Genomic DNA, 13777 nt, shown 5'->3' on the forward strand with positions numbered 1-13777 from the left:
ATTGGTGCGAGAGAGCTGGCCGTAATTCTTCTCGATAACGACGTGACGAATTCCACCGGAGTTATATTTATACCATGCTGTTCGCCAAGGTTGTGTAAAAGTTCAAGGTGACGCCGAAAAAAGGAGGTTCATCCAGACAGAGTATCAGAATGGAACGTTTGCTTATAGCATTGACGAAGACCTTCTGACATCACGGCAGCTCACTGGTCACTCAGTTTCGCGGAGAGAAAAGAAAAAAGTCGATAAATTATGGACAGACGAATCTCTCTCTCTCTCTCTGTGTGAAAAATTGAACCAAAGAGTCCAATTAAGGTGATTTTCTGATGCTGCTCCGACCGAGCAACAGCGAGCTGCTTATAATTCTAAACTGGAGATCGGATGAGAGAATAGGTTTATATATTAAAAAGGAATAGTTGCAAATAAAGAAACAGATCTTTTTCATGTATAATTCACCAGACAATGTTTATTCAGACGACCTCACAACTCCCAAGCGTACAAAATGACGTGCTCACTGGGCAATATGCGGGGCTGCATTTGTAGTTCCTTGCATTGTAGAGTACATCTTATTATTTTCCATTATTTTGTTTCTATTTCCGCCGGAAACACAACAGCTGTTCGTAATCTCTTTCTTAATGAATAGAGAAATATATCATACTTTATGTATCATTTTACTATTTAATAATCATTATGTGTAGTTTATGCATAACAAGTATTACGAATATCGATGCTAGGTTTGCTTGCGGGGAATTAAGGAGGAGGAGGAGGAGGAGGAGGAGGATAGGGGCAGGGGGGGGGGGGGGGAGTTGAGAGGAGATAACAAGACGATGCTCTGCGGACTTTTCATAGAGGACATTGTATAGGCTAGGAACACGGGAGCTCTGAGAGAGAAGTTCCATGAAAAGGTATTCGATTAAGGATGTGGTTACGGAGAGTAAGAGATATTTTTTGTGTCACGCAGATGTGTCAGGCTGGATATCAGCGCAGGGTTCCTGTTTCTATTGCACACATTCGTCGATATACACAGGCGACAAGACCGCGAGGGAGTCTGGGAGCGAGATATCGGCTGGGTACAATAAATACGCGAGATGGCCTTCTCCCGAGCCCGACACGACACGCAGCTCTCGACTTTCAGCGAGTCACACGGCACAAACCGTTTTAACGAGCCTCGCGCCACACGTTTCTGCCACGTATCCCTTGGAACGCGCGTCCGAAATCGAGCACGCTCGAGCACGTAGTACGAGCAAGGCGAGCTCGGATCGATTCGTGGCAGAAAGACGAGGTTCCTTGGCTCTGCTCGCTTCCTTCCAATCTCTCGCAGTCCCCCCTCGTTCGGGGGGAGCTTCGCTCGCGAACCTTCGCGACCGCTCGCGCGTGCAGCGCACTCCCTCGAGTTTATCATAGGCGTCTGTCGTCCACGTCCGGTGTGTGTCGGTGCGTCTCTCGGCTGTCTCGCTCGAATCGGTGAAATCCAATTATTACACGGGAAAGTCTTTGCTAGCTCGTGTATCTGTTCGTTCGTCCGTGTGTTTGTATGTTCCTTTGCGTGTACACACATATATATATATCTCTCTGAATAGAGTAGTATGCGTGAGCGTGTATGCAATGCGTACATGGCATGTCAATGCCGAGGTTCGGCGGGCCGGACGTCTCAAACCACACACACACACACAGAGATACTATTTCGCTTTTGCACTCGCGCCTACTAGGACGTAACCTTACAAGCTTATTATTTATACTCGAGCTCGACGATCCGTACCTCGGAAAAAATTCTTGTCATTCCGAAGAAAAAAAGGGACAAGGAGAGAATCCTTTAAGAGATTCTTTTCCAGCAACGTTCTTCCATCTCGTCGAACTCGCGTTTTTTCACAATCGATATCCTTGCCAAAGACTCGCTGCTGTTGATCGCGTTTCATCTCATTCTTCCAATACAAGCACTCTTTCTCTCTCTCTCTCTCTCTCTCAATGCATCACGATGCTTCCTCTAACTACTCGCGCATGCACAAGACACATAATATGCATATGTATAACGTTCCGACGATAGTTTGGAACGACACTATCGATAGCTAACAAGACTGGACTACATGATGCCTTTTGGAGGATATAGCGCGTCTGCGACGAGTCGAACCAAGGTTCGATCCATCGAGGAACGCGGTACAAAGGTACGGTAATTGCAAACTGGTAGCCGCGGAGGGCCGGGCGGGTCAGTCTCATAACAAAACCTTAAATCCTTAAAAATTTTGCTCGCTTCTCTTTCTCTCGCTCACGCACGCAAACTCTACCCTTCAATCTCGCGCCCTCATATTTTCCACCGTTTACATTCGGCGTTGCACGATCTTCGCACTGTTCGATGAAAATGTTTGAAAGAAATTTCTTACTCTGCTTCTCTCAACTTTTGCCCTCTTCATCATTTGTCCGAGCACGCGCGTTCTTTTCCATCTCTCTCCCTATAAGATGCACGCACGCACGCACGCGCGCACACACACACACACACACACACACACACATACACACTGTATCCGTCGAGGTTCTCGAATCCTTTCATACCCTCCCTCTCGCTTCCACTCTAATTCGTACATGCACGCGAGATGATAATTTTACGATTATTAGAGCTTAAAGATATTACAATAATATTAATGAATTTTATATATAATATTCAATAATTATAATAGAGTAGATGATCGATGAATGAGGTGGAGACTGTACACGATGCGCGATTTTCATGATTATCACATGTAATAGATTATTAATTTTCCTTAAACATTCAATCTTGATTTTTATTCCCTGCGAGGAGGGACGGGGAGGGGGAGTCGCGGGGCAAAAAGAAACGTTGCCTCTGACCAGGCGGCCAGCAGTATCGTCGTTACACAAACGATCCGGTGATAGAGCGACAAAGGTGGACTGATTCTACACGTCACTGATATATATATATATATATATATATATGTTTATATATCATCTATCGATACATCTTATACCATATACAGTAATATATACCGCGTTGGAGAGAGAAATCACTCGCGTAAAACGTCCAGTTTCTCACGAAGAAGCGATCTCTGCACTCTCTCTCTCTCTCTCTCAGCAGTCTCCACACCGAAAACGTCACTAACCATGTCAATGTCCTCCACCTCCTCGTGCGCTCGCGCAAATTATCATGTTAAAGTAATAAATTATTTGGTTTTTTCACGCGCTGAGAGCGTCCTGGCACTTTCTCCTCCGTCTCTCTCCCTCTATGTTTCTTTCTTTCTTTCTTTCTCTCTCTCTCTCTCTCTCTCTGTCTGTCTGTCTGTCTGTCGAAGGATCTAGTATCTTCTTTGAATTCTCATAGGTCGACGGGGCCGAACGGTGGGTATATTGTATCATTATCGTTATCATTATTATTATAAAGGAAAGAATCTGCCTAGGCTCGGAAAGAGCACTACGCCTCGAGTGACAATGCCTTGCAAGGTCCGACCAGTGGCCTGGGCGAGGGCGAGGGCGATTTCTTCGAGAGGTTCAGTGGTTGCTGGCTGTCGGCGATGTCCACCTGCAGCTCCATCATGTTGCTGGGGCAGCCGGACAAGACGAGGGTTGCTGCCGTGCTCGAAGTTGGCCTTGGACTCGTGCTGGTGCTACTCGTCGCAGCCGCCGACAAATATCTCGGTGAGGACGCTGGCGAGTTACCGACAACTAGGTAGTCCGAGGAAGACTGTTGCTGCTGCTGATGGTGTTGCTGCTGCTGCTGTTGTTGTTGTTGTTGTTGTTGCAGCTGCTGCTGCTGCTGCTGCCTGGCACCCGTCGTCGTCGTAATGACGGACGTTGCTGGCCACCGTGACGTCGTGTAACTCGTGGTGGCGCACTGTAGAAGACCTTGAGAGGATCCTTGAGGGGAGCGCGCGCTCATGGTGGTCGTAGACGCGCACTGTTCGGCCGGCGACGGGGAAACCGTGGGTGACCTTGAGCTGGCCTCCCCACGCATGATGTAATTGTGAATGATGTCGGTGCGCTTGAGTTGCTCGGCGGTCATCCTGGGGCCCTCCATCAGACTCCTCGCCAAGGTCGAGTGGGTGCTGCTCAGCAGACTTGCCGTTTGCGGGCACTGCGACTGATTCTGTTGCTGCATGGATTGCTGCTGCTGCTGATGTTGCTGCTGGCGTTGCTGCTGAATCTGACTGGACGGGCTTCGGACGGGAGGCGACGTCAAGTGAAGGTGGAGCTGGGACTGCGCGTGTTGAACCACCACCGCTGGCTCCGCCTCCGCGCTGTCCTTCTGCCGAAGGGCCCGGAACTTCTTGTGAGGCTTGTAGGCCTCGTCCATCAAGGAGTTGGTGTCGTAGAGGGGCGGTGCCTGCAGGACGCGCTTCAACACCGGCATGTCCTCGACTTCCTTGTCCTCGGACCTGGGGCTCGAGCACACCGAGGTCGGCGCGCTGTTCGCGCTGCTGCTGGCAGGCTTGTCGGTTTTCTCGGTACCGGACTCGATCCCGCTGTCGCTGGGCGAGTCCAGCTTGCGGAATCGTGGACACTGAGGCGGCTGGGGGGTCTTGGAGAGGCTGGCTCGATGGAGCTCGTCGTCGCCCGAGCTGGTACTTCCGGAATTGGCTCGTCGACGGTGAGGACAGAGACCACCCGCCAGCGTGGCGGCCAGAAGCGGCGCGCTCGAGGCGTGGTGACCACTGGGCGGGGTCGCGTGGTGGTACTCGGTCAACGAGGCAACCTCGCCGCTGCAGGTGCTCTCCGTGCTGGACACGCTGCCCAGAGGACTCTTCACAGCCTCGTCGAGCGTCACGTCGGAGGCGGAGCCCCAGGATGCGGCCGGCTCCTCCTCCATTGGCCAGTGCTGCGGTTGCTGGGCGCTCATAATATGTTGCGTCTGTTGTTGTTGCTGCTGCTGCTGCTGCTGCTGCTGGGCCTGCAGCTGTTGCTGTTGCTCGGTCATCTTGAAGGCCAGCAATTTCTCCGAATGAAGGGTGTTGAGGGTCCTCAAGTCCGGAATCTTCTTCAGCAATTCTCGCAGGATGTCCGGATGCTGAGGATGGTTCTGGGCCAGTACCGTTTGCAGGGCGTTTCGCAGCTTGTTGTGCATGCGTTCGACCAGCTCGGTGTTGCGGAGTCCCGGCCTATCGGCGGCTATCACCACCACCGAGCAGAACAATCCCAGCTCGGCATCGGACAGTCTCAGGGAGTTTACTCTCTCGGCAAAGTCGAACATGGAATCCATGAGGAATCTAGCGTTGCTGCTGTTGTGAATGGATTCCCTCTTGAGCACCTGACCGTTCAGGCAAATCATGCTGTTGGTCTGCGTGTCGAACATGCACGCGAGCCTGACCAGCAACACCTCGAAGACACCTGCTTTCAGCAACGTAACCTGGTCGTCCTGTGCCAGCAGGCTGAATCCAGGAATGCGTTTGGCAAACTCGACCACACCGCGTATCGCTGGTGAGAACCTCTTGGAGAAGTCCTGCAGGAGCTCCTGCTGGCCGGTCAAAGGTTGTGGATTGGGATTCAATGGACAAGCCTGTAACATTGACGAAACGAAGGGTACCGATTATTGAAAGGTTCGCACAATACGGTCACCTTCAAAGAGAGAGAGAGAGAGAGAGAGAAAATAGCTAAGCCAAAGCACAATTGCTGGTTGGACTTTAATGAATCAAGCGACGCGTCCTCGTTCAAGGATCGTTCCGGTATATTTTACCGCTCGAGGACGCCCGCTTCTTTTCTTTCCCTCGCTCTTTCTGCGAGCGTACTGGACTTGGGCCCAGAACGCACGAGCTTCCGCGTTTCGTCGCGTACAGCATAAAGTTGCGTACACAAGCATATATATATATATATATATATAGAGAGAGAGAGAGAGAGAGAGAAGAGTAAGAAACTCACCGAGGTCGGTGGACAAGCCGTGTAATTGGGAGTCTCTCTTGCCCTGGCCAGGACAGGGGCAACCTTGTCCCTGGTGAAGTCGCAAGTGTCCAGGTGAGCTCTGACAACAGTCGCCAAAAGACGCTGCTCGTCCTCCAGCTCAGCCGCTACCGCCTTCTCCTGCGATCGGCTGTGTGAACTCTGCTGCATCGCAGCCAAAATTCTTGCCTTCTCGCGCTTGGGCACTCGCCCGAATCGCACCGCTGAAACATAAAAAGAGAGAAAAGTTTAATCGATCGGTCGATAGATTTGCACTCTTTATACACGATTTAATAGGATGCTTATGCGCTTAAGGCGATCAATGGATGAATCATTCTCGACAGACTCGCGTAGCGTCAACGCCATAAGGTGCTCTCTCGCTCTGCGTTTGTATATTGTTCTAAGAGGAGTGGGGGAAGGGGGGGGGGGGGCGTTGACCTTCGCCGACTCGGATGCATTCGCGTGACGAGGGACACTGAAAACTACCGCACTTTATTTCATTTCCTAGCAAACGTTGCTTCTTCGAGCTTCCTCGAACACTCCTGAGATTGGTGCGAAAAAAGAGCGGGAAAAATTGTTATAGAATTATATTCTATATGCATATATATATATATATATAGCGATGGTAATAAATGTGGAGGAGAAGAGCGAGTGGAAAAAGAGTGTCGAAGGGGAAAGCGCGTGAGACTTTCTCGCACGTCGCGCGAGAGATGAAAGTGGCATGGCGCGCGCACAGTTTGTGCCTTGGAACAGCGACTGTTCGAATGTTCCGTTGGAAAGTACCGGAGGGATTATTGGCAGCGCGCGATTCCCCGATCAATGGGAGGGAGGACCTCGAACCGCGATGATAAAGGATAGAGAGGACACCTACGTGCATTGTGATAATTGACGACACCATTGAGGATTCCCTTGAGAATCGGTAATTCGTCTCCCATGACTTCTGGGATGACGATGTTTGAATCGCACGGTAGAATCTTGCTGGTTTGTTAAAACGCGCACTTTGATACACACAACTCGTTCAACTGCACGTTTCTTCTTCTCGCGAAGGACGCGGTGTTTTATAGATTGTGGAGTAACATTGGCACAGATTTTTTCACACTACCAATCAACCAACAAACGGTGACATTGGTCTGCATCGGCTGACTTGGATCGGTATGGAATAACGCAAGTAAATCCCAAAAGTCACTCCGAGTACGGAAGAGTGGTGTAGGTAGGTGGTACGCGTTCGTAAGTGGCTGCTAGTGGTAAAAGTGTGGCTGTGAACGGCGGACCGCTTTTGCGCGCGCAACAGTAGAACGCGTGCATACGCGAGACAGCATCACCGCCGACTGACTGATGTTCCACGGCTCGCGTTCAACAGCCCCACCACTTTATTCAGCCATCAACGGTCCCCCACCAACGACATGTAGCAGTCGCGCGCGCGATTGTAGCCTTTGCCGAGCCTTTGGCCTTGAACTTGCTTTCAGCGACAGCCGCACGAGGCGTACCGCCGACCTATATACACACACCGTACAGAGCGTGCGAGAGCGGAGCGAATGAACGTCCAGCGGGATGCCAGAAAAAACTCTTCTCCTCCTCCTCCCCCCGCGCTTCCTTCCTTCCTTCCTTCCTTCCTTCCGTCCTTCATCCTTCCTTCCCCCCTCTCTCTCTCTCTCTCTCTCTCATTTACTACCACCTACATTTTCCACCGTCTCATGCGCAGATCCGAGCCAACTTGGTCAATTTGGCTGACTGCGGCGGGGATGATCCGTTGGAAGCGACCTTGAGCCAACCTATTCCTCGCTTTTTGACCCGTCACCACCTGCCGACACCACCGTCCCTTTTCTGCCATTTTTATCGACCCGCCTAACCTTTCGCGCCTCTCTCATTCCCGTTCCGCAAGCTCTGCCTTCTGCGATAGCGGCGTTATTTCAGTATGATTCACAACAGAGCGTTGCTCGTGAGTATATAATAAAACGGAGGATTAAGAGTGTGGCGTTGATAGAGAGCGGTCGGTTATTTCCTATTGATGACAGGTGCGAGAGAGAGAGAGAGAGAGAGAGAGAGAGAGAGAGAGAGTGCTGTAGGGGGTTCGCGGAAACGGAGCATGCGCTCGGGAGTGTGGGGGAAGAAGACGCGGGATGTATCGATAACATTGGCGGGAATGTAAACGCTGACGAGTCGTCGTCAACGACGGCGGCACAACGACAACGATAACGCGAGAGTGTGCAAGAAGAACGTTGGGGTGTGCAGAAGCTCGAGGAATAAGTTCGCGAGGTCTCCGCAGGCGAGGCGCCACACGGCGGCGCGCGCGCGCTTGTTCGGGCAATTGCTAAACTACGAATTGGAATGGTGGGGGGCGCTATTCGGCGGCGGCGGCGGTGGTGGTGGTGGGGGTAGGAAAGGAAAACGGGGTGGGGATCGTGCACCGCTAATACTGTATACCGAAGAAATCGAGCAGCCCGCGCGCGTATCGGGAGTAGGGGAGCGGGTGGAGGGGAAGTCGGAGCGGATAAAGTGGCGATGATGGAAATGGAGCTGGAGGTGTGGAGGTTTCGGACCGCTCGTGGTGGGGATTGTCGGGGAATCTGGCGGGGATTCCCGAGGACGTAGCGGTGCGTAGCGGTACTCTCTCTCTCTCTCCACGACTTACGAGCAATCGAGTCGCGCTCGCAAGTCGAGCAACGACCGATTATTGACCTCGTCCAACTATACTCGTTACCAATATATATTCCAACGTATGTACAACTTATTTCAATCTCTGTCTCCCCCTACAATCACGATCTACGTACGAGCGATAATCGCGCGAGAGCCGTGGAATAGAAGAATCAAACGCTCCAACGAAACTCTTCGCTTTATCCAAATTAACCTCTCTCGAGGCTTCGTACGCTCGTTAATTTCTCGCAAAGAAAACTCCGGTCGTAAGAATCTCGTTGAAGCGAGTGAAAGTAAAAGTTGGTGAAAAATTTTCGGCAACTTTCGATCGAGCTCGTACGAACACTCAATTGAATTACAGCTGAGATTATATATATTTGGGAATATAGAATATTACCCGACCCACGGGTCATTGACCTCTCTCAATGGACTGATCCGCGCCGTTGCAGCGCACGAGCAATGGAAAGCGAGATTTATCCGTGTATAGAAAAGTTGATCGGAGAATGTTTGGAGAGAAGAAAGCGGACCTGTTACACCAATCGCAAGGATATAATCGCGGTTACTTTCTCAAACGGCAAAGCGACTCTACTTTCGCCCGCGTTGCGACACCTCGACGTGGAGCGCGCTCTCGAGAGACCGTCGTTATGCAAACGGTCAACGACCCCCGACCAATCCAAATTTCATCGAGTCCATTTTCGCCCTGTGGTCGATTTTCTCCCCTATATAGAATTTCTACGGGAATATACGCGAAATGCCAGTAGGAAATTCGCAGGCAAAGATATATACATATATATATATAAGAATTGTCTCTTACTCACCATCACGACTCATGCCGACAGCGATGCACTTTTTCAGACGGCAATACTGACAGCGGTTCCTGTTGATTCTCAGGATGCTGCACTGTTGATTCTTGGTGCAGGGACGATACTGAATCTTCTGTTGGATGCTGCGACGGAAGAAACCCTGCGAATGAGGAATTGGAGCTTCGTCAGTGGGGCCGTCGCTATCCGAGGAATATCCCGAGGATGTAGGATCGCTCCCCGGTGGCGGGGTGGTCGGATCACACTCGCACAAGCACCCCATTAATTCACCCGGAGTGCTGGTTTAACCTCTTCGGGCCCACCAGCTTTCCTTTTCCCGCACCGATTCAGAGTTTCGCGATATGTCTCCCTTTTCTTTCTCTCCTCCCTCCCCCGCCCCTCCTCTTCACGCTGTAATACACCAACCGCGGTAACGGTTAACCCTGCACTGTCTCGTATTCGCATCAAGATCCACCGGATTTTGCGAGGCTTCCAACTCCGAATAGCCTCGACGCAGAATCACTCGGCGCTCGTGCACCACCACTCTTTTGCAACCGAGAGTGTGCTTTTTCCTTTAGCTTCCCCAGTGGGTCAGGCGCCGAGAGCGAGGAGTCACGACGGCACGCGACCGTTTCTATCGGAGCTTGCTCGTCAACTGAGTGTTTCTAGCACAGAGCGCATAGAGCCTCGGCACATTGGCTGTGGCGCGTCGAGGTGGGGGCCTCGCTGACCCAATTCCCGGACGTTCACCCGCAGTTCACCGCGTGAAAGTGAGAGTCCCCCTGCTGCCTAGCTGTTTGCCTGGCCGTTTGCTTACTCGCGTATCCAGCGCTCACACCCCGCGCTTCGAGCAACGCGCAGCGCGCTCTACTAACGGCTTCCTAACCCCACCATAGTCTTCTGGTGCTACGACGCACACTACGACTCTGACGAGAGCCGATCTATGCACCTATACATATATATATATATATATAGATACATTGAAACGTACACCCACCTAAAACCTCGCTAACATTTGGCTTACCCCCCGTGTTATCTCGCCAATCCTAACCTTACCTCGTCACCTTAGCTTACTACCTCGCGCCACGCCTTTAACCCGTGGCTCGTCGATCCACGCACCGCCTAAAATGGCTCGTTTTACCGTATATACGATTCTACGACCATTCGGCCAATTACGCGTGTAAATTATTCAAATGCTAATGCGATATTATTATAATACAGTGTGTGTATATATATGTAACGTAGAGTGTTGAGGCAGGTCAGGCTGGGAGGCTGCTGAAAACGGTGCGCGCGCGGGCTGCTAAACGGCGACGACGACGACTTCGTATCGGTCAATGACCTCCCCCGTGGTTAGCTCGCGTTGCATAACTATAGCGCGAGGGGGGCGCGAGGCTTAAGAGAGAGAGAGAGAGAGAAAAGAGGAGCCGCCGATATGCAGCTAGTATATTCGTACACAAAACTCTCGGGTTTCTTCAACTCTGGGCCGAACGAGTTTATCGTGACGTCAGACACGCGACCTCGCCTACCTCAACGTCGTGCAGCTTGAGGCGGGAACGCGAGACCAAAGTACCGTTGCAACCCCCCACCACCACCAGCACACAATCCCTTCTTCTCTATTTCTTCCTCTTCCTCGTCTCATTTCTTTTCTTCCTCTCAACCTCCATCGCGCCTTGAAAAATTTCACTAACCCCCACGATCCGCTCGCTGCATCGCCGATATATACTCGCGACGAATACAGAGGAAGGACTCGCGATAAACTCGCAAGTTGCTCGAGTCGTCGGATGATATATCTCGGAAGCACGGTTATTTATATAGCTCTCTCGCTGTGAGAAAGGAAAAATGTAGCTGAGGAATAATGACGCCTCTAGAGGTATATAGTTGGACGGTAGGCACGCGACCTAGGTTCTTCTCTATAGGCTACTATATAGGTGCAGAAACGTTCTAGAGAGAGAGAGGTTATAGAGCCTCTCTTCCATCCATCCATCGATATACCGTTGCATCTGCGTTAGTGCTCGCTGTCAATCGACTCGAGTCGGTTTATGCTCGATGCAAGCCAATGAGCCATCCGATCCACGTTGCCAACGCGCGTCTGCGATTAATCTTGGGAATCTAGACTGTTGAAACCGCGCACGCAGCATTGTGGATCGACCGCTGCATCAGGAATGGAGGATAATATTAAAATTCGAGCGAAGAGTGTCCATTAGGGTCACTGCTGACGCTAACGGAGGGAAGAGGGGGGAAAGGAAAGGATAGCCGAAGGAAGAACGAAACAACGGGTGGTGTGTGGTTGTCCCGGCTCGAGAATGTAGGTCTCGCCAAAGGATGGAATAGCTGTGAGCTGTAGTGCAAAGCGTGGGGGGAATGGCCTCTCTCGCATCAGCTGGATCAGCCAGTGCCCGGACGAGGGCAGCAACCCCTGTTGAACTCGAGAGCCGGCTGACGCGCGCGGTGTGCATCGATTTCTCCAACTGTGCTTTACCCCTACCCATACCCCGCTTACCCATATACACAACACCAGTCTTACTATCCGGCATACCTCTAACCCCCCTAGATTCCACGTCCAAAAATCCCCGAGCTCTCTATCTTAATTAACCGCGATCAAAGAATAACAGTTTATGTATGTATATACACACCGATAGAAGCCTGTATACAAGCGTGCTTCCAAAGTGTGATGACGAAAATTTTGCAAGGAAAAGGTATTATGATAGAAGCGTTCAGCTGCAGGATCAAAAGTGGAAAGAGAGAGAGAGAGAGAGAGTGTGTGTATATATATATATTTATGTGTATATAGGTGTGATTGGCAATTCTCGCCTAAGCGAGAGAGTGCAGCGTATTCGTAGGTGTGAGTGCGCTCGCGATGGTACGCGAGGCCAACGACCGGAGCGCACGCGACTCCGTGGGTTGTTGGAAGGTACATGTATACGAGAGAGGGAGCTACGTAGCCCCCCACCCCGCGCGGCACCGGCGACGGAATAACGGTGACGTAGTAGGTAGAGTGCGCGCGCACGCGATCGCAGCGTCGCCTCGCGGGGCTCCGCCGCACTCGCGCCTCTTCGCGCTTCTCCCCCCCCACCTCGCTTCTGCGTGCACTCTCAACACTTGCTCTCGGTACCGCGTGCACCCGTCCAGCTATCGTGTCGGGGGCATTAACCGCTCTCCCGCGTCGTCCTAACCCGCGCCAGCGCACTCGAGTCTCTCTCTCTCTCTCTCTCTCTTTCGATCCCGAGAGAGAATTCGCTCTATACTCGTCCCCGGGCATAGATGTACACCTCCCTCCTGATTTTGCCCTCTGCGCGCATACACACGCGCGTATCTCTCAACGACGTGAAACTCTCTGGAAATCGACGATCCCCCGATTCGTTTCCATCTTTCCCTCGAACCTCCTCCCATCCAAGCCGGGAGTCGCTCGGGAGAACATGCCTTGGAGATAATTTCGGAGAAAGTGGATCGCGAACGTTGGAGCGAGAGACGTGCGTCGATTTCTGCATGGGTATATACTAGATTTTCGCGCGCTAAGAGCGCGAGAGGCAAACACCTAGAGAACACGATAATAAGCGACTGACCCGATTCTAAAGTAGATGCACCGAGGTCAGCAACCTCGAGAGCGAGCACCGAAATACCCGGCGCAATCAAATGAAAATGAGATCACGACTGGTTACGACATCAAAAATGACGCTTCGTGGTTTGAGTGGAGGAGGAGGAGGAGAGAGGGGCGGGGTAGGGGGGAGGGGAGGGGATCCAAGAAAGAGGAAGAAAGAGGTCCCTTGGTAGGGGAAAACGGGAAAAGGGGCAAAGAACGGGAGGAGGAGGAGGAGAAAGGGAGAGGAAGGGGTCAGCAGCAGCCGCGTAACGTAATTCGCTCGAGGGTCGACGACCGGAGGGTTAATGCACTGTCCGCCTGATTTCAACCCTCCGGAAAAAGCTCAACGTACTCCTCCTACTCCACCTCCCTATCCCCCACTACACATCCGACTCCCTACACACCAGCCCTCATTCTCTCCTCGCACCGTTAACAGCACTCACACTTTTCCATAGTAGGTAAACTCTTTCTATCTCTCTCTTTATTTTTTCCTCCGCTTCCAACCAAACGGAGGAGCGGACACGTAGAGGCACACGACGAACAAAAGCCTTGAAAAATATACGCACACCACTCTGTTGTTTATTCGACTTCACCGACGACATCTCGCTTCGTTTACATTTTTATATAATATACTATACACATACCTATAACGTATTATAGTTTCTTTCCAATTAAAAACAATCGTTGCTCATCGGATCACGTTAATTTCTATCGCATTGAATTAGAGTCCTGCACGCGCAGGGATATTTATTCCCGCCATGTGTGGAAACTCGAGCGATCCAAAATGGAAAAAGGTTTGCCGTCCTTTAAATCCAGCTCGAAGCAGCGAAACGTTGTTACGAATATACAATGAAATTCGCCATCTTCGATACGCATATTGGCGAGGATCGTG

General features: G+C 51.4%; 1 protein-coding gene across 4 annotated transcripts in view; it reads right to left on the reverse strand.

Moving 5' to 3' along the window:
* Positions 1–434: 434 nt before the first annotated feature.
* LOC136784815 (nuclear hormone receptor E75-like) overlaps positions 435–13777 on the reverse strand; it is an 89318-nt gene continuing 75975 nt past the window's right edge. For 3 of the 4 annotated variants that reach the window (XM_066745729.1, XM_066745731.1, XM_066745730.1), the window contains exons 3-5: positions 9324–9468; positions 5854–6095; positions 435–5494 (exon numbers count right to left, since the gene is read on the reverse strand). In XM_066745729.1, coding sequence (XP_066601826.1) covers positions 3416–5494; positions 5854–6095; positions 9324–9468 — 2466 coding nt within the window. In that variant the 3' untranslated portion in view covers positions 435–3415. Of the gene's footprint in view, positions 5495–5853; positions 6096–6742; positions 7474–9323; positions 9469–13777 lie in introns of those variants that run through there. The other variant, XM_066745732.1, reaches the window with a different exon arrangement.

This window comes from Prorops nasuta, unplaced genomic scaffold (genome assembly GCF_024137725.1).
Source record: "Prorops nasuta isolate Cenicafe-Biocafe unplaced genomic scaffold, Cenicafe_Pnas_1.2 PNAS00073, whole genome shotgun sequence".
NCBI lineage: Eukaryota > Metazoa > Arthropoda > Insecta > Hymenoptera > Bethylidae > Prorops > Prorops nasuta.